The 16196-nt window shown below is 43.1% G+C and overlaps 1 protein-coding gene across 1 annotated transcript in view; it reads right to left on the bottom strand.

Annotated features, from left to right (window-relative positions):
- Positions 1-8813: 8813 nt before the first annotated feature.
- Positions 8814-16196, bottom strand: part of LOC119334173 (transcription factor bHLH133-like) — an 8255-nt gene continuing 872 nt past the window's right edge. Inside the window, exons 2-9 of the mRNA XM_037606788.1 lie at positions 15788-16109; positions 15531-15608; positions 15263-15328; positions 14232-14297; positions 12924-13016; positions 11017-11064; positions 10639-10683; positions 8814-9343 (exon numbers count right to left, since the gene is read on the bottom strand). Coding sequence (XP_037462685.1) covers positions 9188-9343; positions 10639-10683; positions 11017-11064; positions 12924-13016; positions 14232-14297; positions 15263-15328; positions 15531-15608; positions 15788-16109 — 874 coding nt within the window. The 3' untranslated portion in view covers positions 8814-9187. The remainder of the gene's footprint in view (positions 9344-10638; positions 10684-11016; positions 11065-12923; positions 13017-14231; positions 14298-15262; positions 15329-15530; positions 15609-15787; positions 16110-16196) is intronic.

The raw sequence follows: 16196 nt of genomic DNA, 5'->3' as shown, positions 1-16196 counted from the left end.
AATACAATGTTCTCCCCCTCTCTTGTGGAGATCTATTCGATGTAATCTTTTTTGCGGTGTGTTTGTTGAGACCGATGAATTGTGGGTTTATGATCAAGTCTATCTATGAATAATATTTGAATCTTCTCTGAATTCTTTTATGTATGATTGCTTATCTTTGCAAGTCTCTTCGAATTATCAGTTTGGTTTGGCCTACTAGATTGATCTTTCTTGCAATGGGAGAAGTGCTTAGCTTTGGGTTCAATCTTGCGGTGTCCTTTCCCGGTGACAGTAAGGGCAGCGAGGCACATATTGTATTGTTGCCATCGAGGATAACAAGATGGGGTTTTCTTCATATTGCATGAGTCTATCCCTCTACATCATGTCATCTTTCTTAAGGCGTTACTCTGTTTTTAACTTAATACTCTAGATGCATGCTGGATAGAGGTCGATGACTGGAGTAATAGTAGTAGATGCAAGCATGAGTCGGTCTACTTGTCTCGGACGTGATGCCTATATACATAATCATACCTAGATATTCTCATAACTATGCTCAATTCTGTCAATTGCTCAACAGTAATTTGTTCACCCACCGTAGAATACTTATGCTCTTCAGAGAAGCCACTAGTGAAACCTATGGCCCCCGGGTCTATCTTTATCATATTGATCTCCTACTACTTAGTTATTTCCTTTGCTGTTTACTTTGCCTTTATTTTACTTTGCATCTTTTATCATAAAAATACCAAAAATATTATCTCATCATATCTATCAGATCTCACTCTCGTAAGTGGCCCTATAGGGATTGACAACCCCTATTTGCGTTGGTTGCGAGGATTTATTTGTTTTGTGCAGGTGCGAGGGACTCGCGCATAGCCTCCTACTGGATTGATACCTTGGTTCTCAAAAACTGAGGGAAATACTTACGCTACTTTGCTGCATCATCCCTTCCTCTTCGGGGAAAACCAACGTAGTGCTCAAGAGGTAGCAAACCTCAAAGAGTGCCCCAAAGTTTCTATCAGAGAATCACGACGAAAATGTGTGCCAACCCCTATGCATAGGTTCATGGGCGGAACCTGCAAGTTGATCACCAAAACATGCATCAAGTGAATCACGTGGTATCCCATTGTCACCACAAATACGCACGGCAAGACATACATCAAATGTTCTCAAATCCTTAAAGACTCAATCCGATAAGATAACTTCAAAGGGAAAACTCAATCCATTATAAGAGAGTAGAGGGGGGAAGAAACAGCATAGTATCCAACTATAATAGCAAAGCTCGCGATACATCAAGATCGTGCCAAATCAAGAACACGAGAGAGAGAGAGAGAGAGATCAAACACATAACTACTGGTACATACCCTCAGCCCCGAGGGAGAACTACTCCCTCCTCGTCATGGAGAGCACCGGGATGATGAATATGGCCACCAGAGAAGGATTCCCCCTTCGGCAGGGTGCTGGAACAAGTCTAGATTGGCTTTCAGTGGCTACGGAGGCTTCTGGCGGTGGAACTCCCGATCTATTGTGCTCCCCAATCGTTTTAGGGTATGTGGAGTTATATAGGAGGAAGAAGTGCGTCAGGGGGCCACGAGGGTGGAGGGCGCGCCCAGGGGGGTGGGCGCGCCCCCCTGCCTCGTGGCTTCCTCGTAGATCCCCTAACATGCACTCCAAGTCTTCTGGGCTTTTTCTGATCCAAAAATAAGTTCCGTGAAGTTTCAGGTCAATTGGACTCCGTTTGGTTTTCCTTTTCTGTGGTATTCTAAAACAAGGTAAAAACAAAAACTGGCACTGGGCTCTGGGTTAATAGGTTAGTCCCAAAAAATGATATAAAAGTGTATGATAAAGCCCATAAACATCCAAAACAATAGATAATATAGCATGGAGCAATCAAAAATTATAGATACGTTGGAGACGTATCACGAACCATGCCTCATGGGCAAGATGACTAAAACTCCGTTCTTCGGAACAATGGACCGAGCAACAGAGTTATTGGAAATCATACATACTGATGTATGTGGTACAATGAACATTGAGGCTCGCGACGGATATCGTTATTTTCTCACCTTCACAGATGATTTGAGCAGATATGGGTATATCTACTTAATGAAACATAAGTCTGAAACATTTGAAAAGTTCAAAGAATTTCAGAGTGAAGTCAAAAATCATCGTAACAAAAAAATAAAGTTTCTACAATCCGATCGTGGAGGAGAATATTTGAGTTACGAGTTTGGTCTTCATTTGAAACAATGCGCAATAGTTTTGCAACTCACGCCACCTGGAACACCACAGCGTATTGGTGTGTCTGAACATCGTAATCATACTTTACTAGATATGATGTGATCTATGATGGCTCTCACTGATTTACCGCTATCATTTTGGGGTTATGCTTTAGAGACGGCTGCATTCACGTTAAATAGGGCACCATCTAAATCCGTTGAGACGACACCTTATGAACTGTGGTTTGGCAAGAAACCCAAGTTGTCATTTCTTAAAGTTTGGGGTTGTGATGCTTATGTGAAAAATCTTCAACCTGATAAGCTCGAAACCAAATCGGAGAAATGTGTCTTCATAGGATACCCAAAAGAGACTTTTGGGTACACATTCTATCACAGATCCGAAGGCAAGATATTTGTTGCTAAGAATGGATCCTTTCTAGAGAAGGAGTTTCTCTCGAAAAAAGTGATTGGGAGGAAAGTAGAACTTGATGAGGTAATTGTACCTGCTCCCTTATTGGAAAGTAGTTCATCACTGAAATCAGTTATGGTGATTCCTACACCAGTAAGTGAGGAAGATAATAATGATGATCATGAAACTTTTGATCAAGTTACTAGCGAACCTCGTAGGTCAACCAGAGTAAGATCCGCACCAGAGTGGTACGATAATCCTGTTCTGGAGGTCCTGTTACTTGACCATGATGAACCTACGAACTATGAGGAAGCGATGATGAGCCCAGATTCCGCAAAATGGCTTCAAGCCATGAAATCTAAGATGGGATCCATGTATGAGAACAAAGTGTGGACTTTGGTTGACTTGCCTGATGATCGGCACAACATAGAGAATAAATGGATCTTCAAGAAGAAGACTGACGCTGACAGTAATATTATTGTCTACAAAGCTCGACTTGTTGTGAAAGGTTTTCGACAAGTTCAAGGAGTTGACTACGATGAGACCTTCTCACCCGTAGCGATGCTTAAGTCCGTCCGAATCATGTTAGCAATTGCCGCATTTTATGATTATGAAATTTGGCAAATGGATGTCAAAATTGCATTCCTTAATGGATATCTTAAAGAAGAGTTTTATATGATGCAACCAGAAGGTTTTGTCGATCCAAAAGGTGCTAAAAAAGTGTGTAAAGTCCATCGATCCATTTATGGACTGGTGCAAGCATCTCGGAGTTGGAATATACGCTTTGATAGTGTGATCAAAGCACGTGGTTTTATACAGACTTTTGGAGAAGCCTGTATTTACAAGAAAGTGAGTGTGAGCTCTGTAGCATTTCTGATATTATATGTGGATGACATATTGTTGATCGGAAATGATACTGAATTTCTGAATAGCATAAAAGGATACTTGAATAAGAATTTTTCAATGAAAGACCTCGGTGAAGCTGCTTATATATTGGGCATCAAGATCTATATAGATAGATCAAGACACTTAATTGGACTTTCACAAAGCACATACCTTGATAAAGTTTTGAAGAAGTTCAAAATGGATCAAGCAAATAATGGGTTCTTGCATGTGTTACAAGGTGTGAAGTTGAGTCAGACTCAATGCCCGACCACTACAGAAGATAGAGAGAAAATGAAAGTCATTCCCTATGCTTCAGCCATAGGTTCTATCATGTATGAAATGCTGTGTACCAGGCCTGATGTGTGCCTTGCTATTAGTATAGCAGGGAGGTACCAAAGTAATCCAGGAGTTGATCAATGGACAACGGTCAAGAATATCCTAAAATACCTAAAAAGGACTAAGGATATGTTTCTCGTTTATGGAGGTGACAAAGAGCTCGTTGTAAACGGTTACGTCGATGCAAGTTTTGACACTGATCCGGATGAATCTAAGTCACAAACCGGATACATATTTATATTGAATGGTGGAGCCGTCAGTTGGTGCAGTTCCAAGTAGAGCATCGTGGCGGGATCTACATGTGAAGCAGAGTACATAGCTGCTTCGGAAGCAGCAAATGAAGGAGTCTGGATGAAGGAGTTCATATCCGATCTAGGTGGCATACCTAGTGCATCGGGTCCAATGAAAATCTTTTGTGACAATACTGGTGCAATTTCCTTGGCAAAGGAATCCAGATTTCACAAGAGAACCAAGCACATCAAAAGACGCTTCAATTCCATCTGCGATCAAGTCAAGGAGGGAGACATAGAGATTTGCAAGATACATACGGATCTGAATGTTGCAGACCCGTTGACTAAGCCTCTCTCACGAGCAAAACATGATTAGCTCCAAGACTCCATGGGTATTAGAATCATTATAATGTAATCTAGATTATTGACTCTAGTGCAAGTGGTAGACTGAAGGAAATATGCCTAGAGGCAATAATAAAGTTGTTATTTATATTTCCTTATATCATGATAATTGTTTATTATTCATGCTAGAATTGTATTAACCGGAAACTTAGTACATGTGTCAATACATAGAAAAACAGTGTCACTAGTGTGCCTCTACTTGACTAGCTCGTTAATCAAAGATGGTTAAGTTTCCTAACCATAGACATGAGTTGTCATTTGATAAAGGGGGTCACATCATTAGAGAATGATGTGATTGACATGACCCATCTGTTAGCTTAGCACTATGATCGTTTAGTTTATTGCTATTGCTTTCTCCATAACTTATACATGTTCCTATGACTATGAGATTATGCAACTCCCGAATACCGGAGGAACACTTAGTGTGATATGAAACGTCACAACATAACTGGGTGATTATAAAGATGCTCTACAGGTGTCTCGATGGTGTTTGTTGAGTTGGAATAGATCGATATTAGGATTTGTCACTCCGATTGTCAGAGAGGTATCTCTGGGCCCTCTCGGTAATGCACATCACTATAAGCCTTGCAAGCAATGTAGCTAATGAGTTAGTTGCGGGATGATGCATTACGGAATGAGTAAAGAGACTTGCTGGTAATGAGATTGAGGTAGGTATGATGATACCACGATCGAATCTCGCGCAAGTAACATACCGATGACAAAGGGAACAACGTGTGTTGTTATGCGGTTTGACCGATAAAGATCTTCTAGAATATGTAGGAAGCAATATGATCATATAGGTTCCACTATTGGTTATTGAACGGAGATGAGTCTCTGTCATGTCTACATAGTTCTCGAACCCGTAGGGTCCGCACGCTTAACGTTCGATGACGATATGTATTGTGAGTTATATGATTTGATGCACCGAAGATTGTTCGGAGTCCCGGGTGTGATCACAGACATGACGAGGAGTCTCGAAATGGTTGAGACATGAAGATTGATATATTGGAAGGTTATGTTTCGACACCGGAAAGGTTTCGGATAGGTTCGGGCATTTTTTGGAGTACCGGGGGGTTACCGGAACCCCCCAGAGGGTTAATGGGCCTTCATGGGCTTTAGTGGAACAGAGAGGGGGCGGCCAAGAGTAGGGCGCGCCCCCAAGCCCAATCTGAATTGGGGAGTGGGGTCGGCCCCCTCTCCTTCTTCCCCTCTTCCTTTTCCTTCCCCCTCCTAGTTGGACTAGGAAAGGGGGGAATCTACTCCTAGTAGGAGTAGGATTCCCCCCTTGGGGCGCGCCCTATGAGGCTGGCCGGCCCCCTCCTCCACTCCTTTATATAGGGGGAGGGGGCACCCCATAGATACACAAGTTGATTTCTTAGCCGTGTGCGGTGCCCTCCCTCCACAGATTTCCACCTCAGTTATATTGTCGTAGTGCTTAGGCGAAGCCCTGCGTCGGTAACTTCATCATCACCGTCAGCACGCCGTCGTGCTGATGAAACTCTCCCTCGGCCTCGGCTGGATCTAGAGTTCGAGGGACGTCACCGAGCTGAACATGTGCAGATCGCGGAGGTGCCATGCACTCGGTACTTGATTGGTTGGATCGCGAAGACGTTCGACTACATCAACCGCGTTACTCAACGCTTCCGCTTTCGGTCTACGAGGGTACGTAGACACACTCTCCCCTCTCGTTGCTATGCATCTCCTAGATAGATCTTGCGTGATCGTAGGAATTTTTTTTGAAATACTGCGTTCTCCAACAAAAGATGCTCTACAAGTATCTCCAAAGGTGTTTGTTGAATTGGCATACATCGAGATTAGGATTTGTCAGTCCGAGTATCGGAGAGGTATTTTTGGGCCCTCTCGGTAATGCACATCATAAGAAGCCTTGCAAGCAAAGTGACTAATGAGTTAGTTGCAGGATGATGTATTATGGAATGAATAAAGAGACTTTCCGGTAACGAGATTGAACTAGGTATGAAGATACCGACGATCGAATCTCGGGCAAGTAACATACCGATGACAAAGAGAATAATGTATGTTGTCATTATGGTTCAACCGATAAAGATCTTTGTAGAATATGTAAGAGCCAATATGAGCATCTAGGTTCCTCTATTGGTTATTGACTGGAGAGGTGTCTCGGTCATGTCTACATAGTTCTCGAACCCGTAGGGTCCGCACGCTTGAAGTTCGATGACGATTTAGTATTATATGAGTTATGTGATTTGGTGACCGAATGTTGTTCGGAGTCCCAGATGAGATCACGGACATGACGAGGAGTCTCAAAATAGTCTAGAGGTAAAGATTGATAAATAGGATGATAGTATTTGGACAGCGGAAGTGTTCCAGGTAGTATCGAGTATTTATCGGAGTACCAGGGGTGGAAGATATGGGCCATATGGGGCCATAAGAGGGGAGCACACCAGCCCACAAGGGGTGGCGCGCCCCCCTTAGGCATGTGGCCTAATTGGAGAAGGAGGAGAAGGGGTCCCCCCCCTTCATTCTCTCCTTCCCCCTTCCATTTTCTCTCCGGTAAAAAGGGAAGGGGGGAGGTCCCCATGGCTGCTCCCCTCCCCCTCCCACCTATATATATTTGGGGTGGGGGCGCCTAAAACACACAACAACTATTGTTAGCTGTGTGCGGTGCCCCCCTCCACAGTTTACACCCCCGGTCATAGTTTTGCGGTGCTTAGGCGAAGCCCTGCAAGAATCACTTCACCATCACCGTTATCACGCCGTCGTGCTGACGGAACTCATCTACTTCCTCGACACCTTGCTGGATCAAGAAGGCGAGCGACATCATCGAGCTGAACGTGTGCAGAACTCGGAGGTGACATACGTTCGGTGCTTGATCGGTCGGAGTTAGAAGAAGTTCGACTACATCAACCGCGTTGTCAAACGCTTCCGCTTTCGGTCTACGAGGGTACGTCGACACACTCTCCCCCTCTCTTTGCTATGCATCTCCTAGATAGATCTTGCGTGAGCGTAGGAATTTTTTTAAAATTGCATGATACGTTTCCCAACAGCGAGGCCCTCGGTCAATCGATCTATATGCTCGTGCGTGGTTGCAGTAGGCCCTCGATCGATTGATCAATGCTAGTGTGCGGTAGCAGCCCACGTTGCATGCGCAAGACTTCACATTTATAGAGAACTGGATCAATTGATAATTGTGAGTCTCACTATAACCTCTGGGTATGTGGCGATGGTGCGTGATAGTTGGAGAAGTCATATTCGCGAGTTGTTGCTAATTGCACGGTAGTGTAGGAGGTCCTATGTGAGACTCTCTGGCTTGCTATAGCTAGTAATGTTGCGTACTTGACAGTGGTGTGCGAAGCGATATGCGAGTAGACCCCGCCCCCTCGGTTGCATGGTGCGCGGTAGTTGGAGGCCCTGTTCGTATACGTATTGTGTAGTTTCTGTGGTTGCATTGTGAGGAATCCCCCGCGCGTTGCTGCGAGGCGCGCGTTAGTTGTCCCATTGCGGTCGTAGTGTATACCCCCAACCCCAAGCCGACTACCTCTCGATGTACAGTACCTCGTTCCAGCCGGCTCGTTCCGCATTGTTGCATACCCCCACCGACCTGCCACCGCTCGTTGCCTCTCCATACAGTGTTCCATTGATGCATACATAATGGGATACCCGCACCCCAGCTAGTCGGTCATTGCATTCCACTGGATATTGCCTTTCGATGTACAGTGCCTACTTTGAGGTGCCGTGACCCGCGGATCCCTCCGGCAACGGAAGCTGCAATGCAACTGCATGCAATGCATGCTTCCGCGCACCGGCGAGAGAGCTGCAATGCAACGTGTGTAGTGCTGCGACCCATAGATCTTATCAGCGGCGGAGCTTCAATACAACGTGCGTGGTGCTGCGAATGACTAAATACAGCGGCGGAAGCTACAGTGTGACACGGTTGCTGGGAGAGGACCAGTTGCTGTGCCGGCTGCTGCAAGGCGATGATGTTGGCGAGGGGATTTGCACGATTAGAGAGACGATAAGAAAGGGCCTGATCACACGGCTTGTAGCGGGACAATCATACGGTTGTCAAGCCGACTGATTTTCCCCCAAAATCAGCCGATTGCCGCCTAGCAGCCGCCATTATGAAGCGCCTTCGTGTGTGACGTGATGCCACATTGCATATGGGCTGTCTGACTGTATGCGATGTGCCCTCCACGTTAGCGACGGGCACAAATTCGGTGTGCGATGAGACATTTCAGAGATGTGGTGTTCTCTACTAGCCTTCTTTGTGCTACAGTACTTGTGTGTCACGTAGTGGCGGTTGCAACACGTCCAGTTTAAGAGTTATAAAACGAGCCGCGCATACATATGAAACTCTTTGTTAAATGTGGCACATTGCAGTAGTTAAGCAGAGATACAATACAACCAACCAGACCATTCCAGACATGTACTAATAAGCAGGTGAGAACACTTACAAGACTTCCGAAGGTGGTTCTAGCTAGGTATCTGAAGAATTGATGATACAGCGTACGCTAAGTAGTCTCTAGCACCTGCCTGATCGATGCACTTTGACCAATCTCTACTTCGATCAGGTCGCAAACTACCAGTTATACTATCCTCTCTTGGATCCAACATTACGAATGTACATCAAGAATTTTTCAGCAGGATGGCTGCTGTCGACGCGATGCAGCCCATGCATGCAAGACACGTATATATGTATCCCGGTACTCCCAGACGGACCCCCCTGGCCAGTTCCCGGCAGCTTCGACGAGCATCTACCGGCCGAACCCCATCCCGAAAGGCGGCGCCACCGTCCAGTAGTCAGCTGGCCCCACGTCGGCGCCGAAGTCCGGCGCGCAGCTCACTGGGACGAGGCAGAGCCCCCTGCTCCGCAGGTCCTTCGTCATTGCTTCCTCGCAGCTGTCTTCGTCCTTAATTTCTCACAGCAAACTATAAATCAGCATCATGAATCCATATGCATGTACTATTAAGAATCCCTATGAAATCTCTAACAATATGATTGTCCCGCTGCCGACATACTTTTCTCTCTCTCGAGAGAAAAAAGTATGATTTTTGTCCCTCAACTCTTGATGAAGTCTAGGTTTGGTCACTCAACTCCGAAACCGGATAACTTGCACCTTCAACTGCCGAAACCGGACAAGTTTCATTCGGTCTCACCCCGGTTTTGAAATTCACATAATCTTTTCAAATCCACATAATTTTCTCAAGGCCGCGTAATTGTTTAAAAAATAAACATACTTTTTTCAAATCCATGAACTATTTTGAAACTTATGTACTTCTTCAAATCCATGAATTAAAAGAAAATTGTGTACTTTTATCAAATCCGCGTATTTTTTCATATCTATGAAGTGTTTGAAATACGCTTACTTGTTTCAAATCCACATACTTTTTAAAGTTCGTGTATTTGTTTCAAATCCGTGTTCCTTTTCCAATCCATGAAATTTGTTTGAAATTTACGTACTTGTTTCAAGTTGACATAATTTTTTCAAATCTATGTATGTTTTCAAATTTGCGTATAAGAAATCCAAATCCTCGTACTTTTCAAGTCCGCATCAAATTTTCAAATTAATGAACTCTTTCCAAAAATTGTACGTGAATATGAAAAAGTTCGTCGATTTTTAAAAAATTACATAAATTTGAAAAAAAACTACATGAACTTTAAAAAGTACGCGGATTTGAAAAAATACATGAACTTGGAAAAAGTACACGGATTTGAAAAAAGTACATGATTTTTTTTAAAGTTCACGCATTTGAAAAAAAAGTACCCGGATTTGAAAACATTAAGCGGACTAAGAAAAGTACGCAAATTTGAGTCAGCACGGTAAAAAACAGGGTGGGACAGCACCAAAACCGGTCAAAATTGTGATCAGGGATGAATGTAGTCCGGTTTCAGTAGTTAAGGGTGCAAGTTCTCCGGTTTTGGAGTTGACAGTTAAGGAACCAAATCTAGACTCCGTCAAGAATTAAGAAACGAAAAGTATAGTTTTCTCATATATATAATGCAAGCATATAAATTAATAAACTATATAAAGCACATCTGCATAATGAAATCTCTAAGCATATCTATGAAATCTCTAAGCAAGCAAATTACTAATCAGCATCACGGATCCATGTATTAAGAATCCATATGAAATCTCTAACCATATCTACATAATGCAAGCATAAATAAACTATGTAGTAAAGCACATGATGGAGCGATGAGAACCTGGTCGGGACGTCCTCTCTTCCTCGTGGCATCGCCATGTAGCAGCTGCTCGTGATTAAGTAACGGATTAATTAATAACAGCGTCAAAAGGCAGTACTGCTACTGCACTGTTAGTGACCAAAAGCAATAGCTAGCTTTGCAGTGAAATGAAATAGTTAAAGGTGTAAAGCTAGAGACAAGTACTGGCCCCTGCTGCATGATTAACTTTTCCGGATTTGTTTTATAGGAATGCTTTTTACGTACACAGACTAAAGGCTCCCTTTGGGAAGAAAAGGATCATCTTTTCTACGTGCTTTACTTAACTGATCAGCCGAGTGTGGATCCCATAAAAAGAAAGGATAATTACTAATCAGAGGATCAATGAGCAGTTAATTATACCTGGCCAGGCTCTTCTGGAAATATGCTGCTCCTTTCTTTTTGTTGCACCTGTAAAAAAGTGATAATTTTATGAAGGGAATCAGCCACCACTTTTATTCACAAGAATATACTTCCTATGCTTTTGTTAATTCTGCGTATTAGTTTTGACTAAAGTTAAACTTTTTTTTAGAACAATATGAACGTTTAAAATAACAAATCTATATGATGTGATAATGTACCAAGTTTATAAAGTTTGACTTCATAAAGTTAATACACGCAATAAACAAAAACGGAGGGAGTACTAATATTGGTTGGTCAGGCATGAAGCTTTGCCAATATACCTTTATGGAAAGAGCTCACAAACTTCAAGATAAGATCCATGCTCTTTTTTTTTCAAATATCATTCGCACAAGATTTTCTAATAGTACGTGTCGTTCTGCCATTAGCAGATATCTAATCTTTCTCTTTTTTTGCGGGGAAACCAGATAATGTAATCTACTTCTTCCGTCTCATAATGTAAGACGTTTTAACAGTTATCAGATAATCTAATGTACTCCCCCTGTTTCTAAATATAAGTTTTCAAAAAAATCATAAGAACTACATAGGGGATGTATATAGACATGTTTTATAGTGTAGATTCACTCTTTTTGCTCCGTATGTAGTTCATATTGAAATCTTTAAATAAACTTACATTTTAAAACAGAGGGAGAACTAGGCTACTAGCAGTAGAATTGGAGACTCGGTGCACATGTCAGTTCATGGATCACAAGTGTAATACTCCCTTCGTTCCTAAATATAAGTCTTTTTAGAGATTTTAATATGGATGACATATGGATGTATATAGACGTATCTTAGAGTGTAGATCCGCTCATTTTTCTCTGTATGTAGTCTTTATTGTAATCTCTAAAAGAACTTTATATTTAGGAACGGAGGGAGTAATATATTGAACCCAGTAAATACCATGCAGACGGCTATATACAACGCGCACAGTGTATTGGACGTGCGCAATTAGCTAAAACCAAAGATTTGTTAAGCTACACAAATGATGGCTATGTTACTGTAAAGATGTGAACCATGCATGCATAAATTTGCAGTTGAGACACCAAAAAAAAAAAAATGAAGCCTCGCTGCCAAGAACATACATACAACAAGTGTACTGTGCCACTGTACAAGTTGAGAGTCGGACAAAAAATGCACGCCAAATGGTAGTTGACAACGTACGTGCTTTCAACACAGTACCGACCACTTGTCACTTGCATTTGTTTTTATGTTTGGTTAAAATCTGGGAGAGATCTAACTCACAAGCTCTATTCCGAAACAAGGAGAACTGAGAGAACCAATATAGTGCCATGAACAAATGCTAGCATAGTACTCCGGTTGTATAAGAGCATTTAGATCACTACGGAGAGAGTACTAATCTTATCGTGAACAGAGATATTTTGAGTCATTCAAACTGTCTCTAATGTAAATGCTCTACCACCCCTCAAAACAAATTTATAAATGCTCTACCATGAGATCTTATGGACGCACGTACACATGTATCATTTGCTACGTGGTTCACGGACGTAAAGGAAAGGAAAACCATTCATGACGGTTCAGTCCCAACGAGGCCAGTATCCAGAGATGGCTTTCGCCCTTGTTGACCATGCCAGGCGGCCTTGCTCTCCAGATATGGACAGGGGGAGAAAGATGTGGAAAGATGCGACGCGCGCGTGAAGGCGCGCAGATACGAGACGAGCGTTAATGATCACCTGGAGGCGGGCATGCACCTGCGCTGCCAGATACTACTCCTACTAGCGCGCAGCAGCTAGCGAGCGAGCTAGCCTCGGGAATTGTGCACGCACGCAGCAGCCAGCCAGCAGGCCCCTTGGCCGTGGGGTTGATCAAGCTCGCAATCGCGTTAAATGGAAGAGCAGGAGAGGACTCACGCTGGCCTGGTGCCGCTGCTTGGAGCTGGAGCTGCCGGAGCCCGCACCGCCGTCGCCGCCGCCGCCGCCCAGCTGGTACGGCGAGCTCAGGCCCTGCATGCATTCGCACAGGAGATCGATCAATCAGCGGGTCAACCAAGCCCGATCGTAACATAACCAGTCAATTCACAGCCAGGCTGAGGAACAGACGAACAGTGCGTGCACAGGGAATACATATATACAGTGTGGCACCTTTGTGATGCCCAATCCATGCACACTGTTCATAAAAAGAGATTTTGCATCTTCGCGCGCAGCGACCAGACTGCGGCATATGCATGCATGCACGCAGGCCGGACGGTCGCACGCGCGCAGCTTTTACGAGAACACACATTACGTTACCTGCCTCTTTTTGTTTCACTTGGCTGGCTCCTTGTGCAGGAACCATCAGCGATCGATCACTGGTTCACTATACATGTATATGTGCGGCAGGCAAATAGGTGAAACATCTACAGTCCTTGTACCTGTACGCCTTTCTACTTGAAAAACGCACAAAACCACCTTAACTACGGTGTAATTTTTCTCACAATCCATATCTACTCTATAAGTTTCTTGCCGATAAACACCACATATTGATGTAATCAGTTCCAAGTAGCTCTGAGCTACACACGTGCTAAAAGACCGGCCAAGTTAGAAATTTCTAATCAATTTCAAATAATCGTTGGTTTTCTACAGAAAAAAGAAAAATGTAAATCATACGTGTACCAAGTCCATATTTTATATTTAGGAGTTAGCGGGTTTATTTAATCAGCTCATTCAATATTTACTTCAAAGTTCAAAATTTTCAATGAAGGCGAAAATTATAAGCGAGCTCCACCTATCAAAAATCATGTCAACCAAGCTGGACAATAAATTTGTATATAGTTGTAACAAACATGTATAGTTTGTGCAAATCCGACCCCAATAGTCTGTGGCTTCTACAATTTCCGCACTTTCCCTTTCCCTAAACTGAACGTTGTAGCGGTCAGGGTCGGTTGCGGATTGGGCTAAGTCAAATAATAACGAACTTAAACGCACAGTAGTTCCCTATAGGCAGCTATGAACATCTACTACTGGCTATAGAAAAGTAAAAGTTAGCTCCTGTGTCCATAGCAATGGAGCTGTCTCCGAAAGAGCATTAATAACAACGGAACAATTGCATGCATGCATGTTGTATACGGTGTATGCTTTATATGTGATGTATCATGAATGTACTTCTTGAGAGAGAGAGAGAGAGAGAGAGAGAGAGAGAGAGAGAGAGAGAGAGAGAGAGAGAGAGAGAGAGAGAGGCACCTCAATTTGACCGTGTAGGAATCTGATGTATCCAATGGCTTCAAGGAGTACAGACGCAGTGTCAGTCTGGCAAAAAAGAGAGGTTAGCCCATGTCAGGATCTCTTTTTTGTATTGTTCTATGGGACAATGGATCTTCTTTCTTTAAGTCCAATCGAGTCCAGCATCCCAGCCAGATAAAAGACACCACCATATGCATATTTTACTTCCATTCGAAGAATATTGTGAAACTACAATTGTAAAATTATTTTTCTATAGGTGGTGTACCCAAGCAAAGTTCGTAAAATTATACAGTACGTGGCAAAAAGATTAATCTTTAATAACAAATAAAACAACCGTCCCGGACTAGTTTCCGGGGATGTGATAAACAACCTACTTATTTTTTGAAACGGGGACAACCTACTTATTTTCACCACGAACAATAACTATGCACAACAATGAATTCAAGGTCATACATTTTTAGTTTGATTCCACTTCCATAATCTAGCTACGGTAGAAATATAAGACCACTAATATGTGTGCCATTACTTTGTGGTGTATAGAGTTCCAGATCCATATATACATTTTTAGGTTGATTCTAATGCCACACATCATGGACTAATCATTCCCCACACCTTTAACCTTAGACCAGAGGAGGGAGAAAGAACAAAAAAATATTGGGGATGAGAGAGAAAGAACATTAAACATTATAATTTGTTATATACTATATCTTATCATGTAATATTGTCTGCCGGGGTTTCGACCTCCTTTCCGAACGAAAAAATCACATAATATTGTCCTATCCTTTGTTTTTTTAACCAGTTTCTTCTCTTGGATTGACAGATATTCATGGACAAGAAACGACATACTAGTACATATACCAGCTTAATTGTATCACATGTTCTAATTATTCTATCGCAAGTGATTTCCGCACACCAATAGATATGGTGCTAATTTTGATGAATTCATTAATAATAGTCACACATCGAGGGCTGCTAGGATGTACTGATATGGTGAAACTTGCAGCCTGAAGCGGACACGTTGTGATAGATACCTTCCCAAATGGGGAGACGAGCTGGTGAAGGGCAGTTATTCTATCCCCTAGCTTCTCCTTTCTCACCTGAGCAAAAGACCAAGCAAAAGATATTAAGAATGCCATCATCCCAAGCCTTGCCTGTCTCAGCTTCTCTCTCACTCCACAATGATTCTATGCATGTCCTTTTCAGCATACACATGCATCTGCTTCGATGCTTGCTTGCTCTCAACGACTGGACCATGCTCATTGAGAGAGAGAGAGAGAGAGAGAGAGAGAGAGAGAGGACCTTAACAGTAGATTGAGCCGGGGAGGGTTCTTGGGTCCTAGCCTTCTTGAAAGCTGCTCCAGATGCTGTGCTCGTGCACTAGGGAAACACAAAAGAATGGAACAAAGTTACTAATCTTTCATTTAGTCAAGCTTAACTAATTATCTCTCGATTATCGCAAAAGTTCTCATACTATATATAGTGAATCTTGCATTCATGAGTCGGACAACCGGATTAATTCATCATAATTTCACACTTGAGCTGGTAAATGATATTACCTCACGTGGCGAACCGTTGTTTGAGAAGTCCAAGATGTTATTTCCGAGGGAGGTGGGGGAGGTGATGGAGGAAGCTTGCTGCTGCAGGGTGTTGTGGTAGTGCTGAACACCCCTGGACCATGGAGATGGAGAGGACATTGCCAATTGGAACTCATCACCAGCTTGGCTGCTCCCATGCCTAGCGGTGTTGCTGTAGATGTGGCCGGCGGCGCTGCTCCCATCGCCTTCTTCCCCTTCTCCGGTGGTTGTAGCTGGAAACAACGCCTGGCCTTCCAAAGTCTTGTGCCTCTCCTCTTCATTAGCTAATTCACCACTGGTTGGCCTATCAAAAAGACAACAAGTTGATCATAGATTCACACACACAAACACGCGTAGAGAGCAATGAGAGAGAGGGAGGGAGGGATGTAGA

This window comes from Triticum dicoccoides, chromosome 7A, assembly GCF_002162155.2.
Source record: "Triticum dicoccoides isolate Atlit2015 ecotype Zavitan chromosome 7A, WEW_v2.0, whole genome shotgun sequence".
NCBI classification, from domain to species: Eukaryota; Viridiplantae; Streptophyta; class Magnoliopsida; order Poales; family Poaceae; genus Triticum; species Triticum dicoccoides.
Note: the sequence above shows the minus strand (reverse complement) of the source record. Positions and strands in the feature narration are given on the sequence as shown.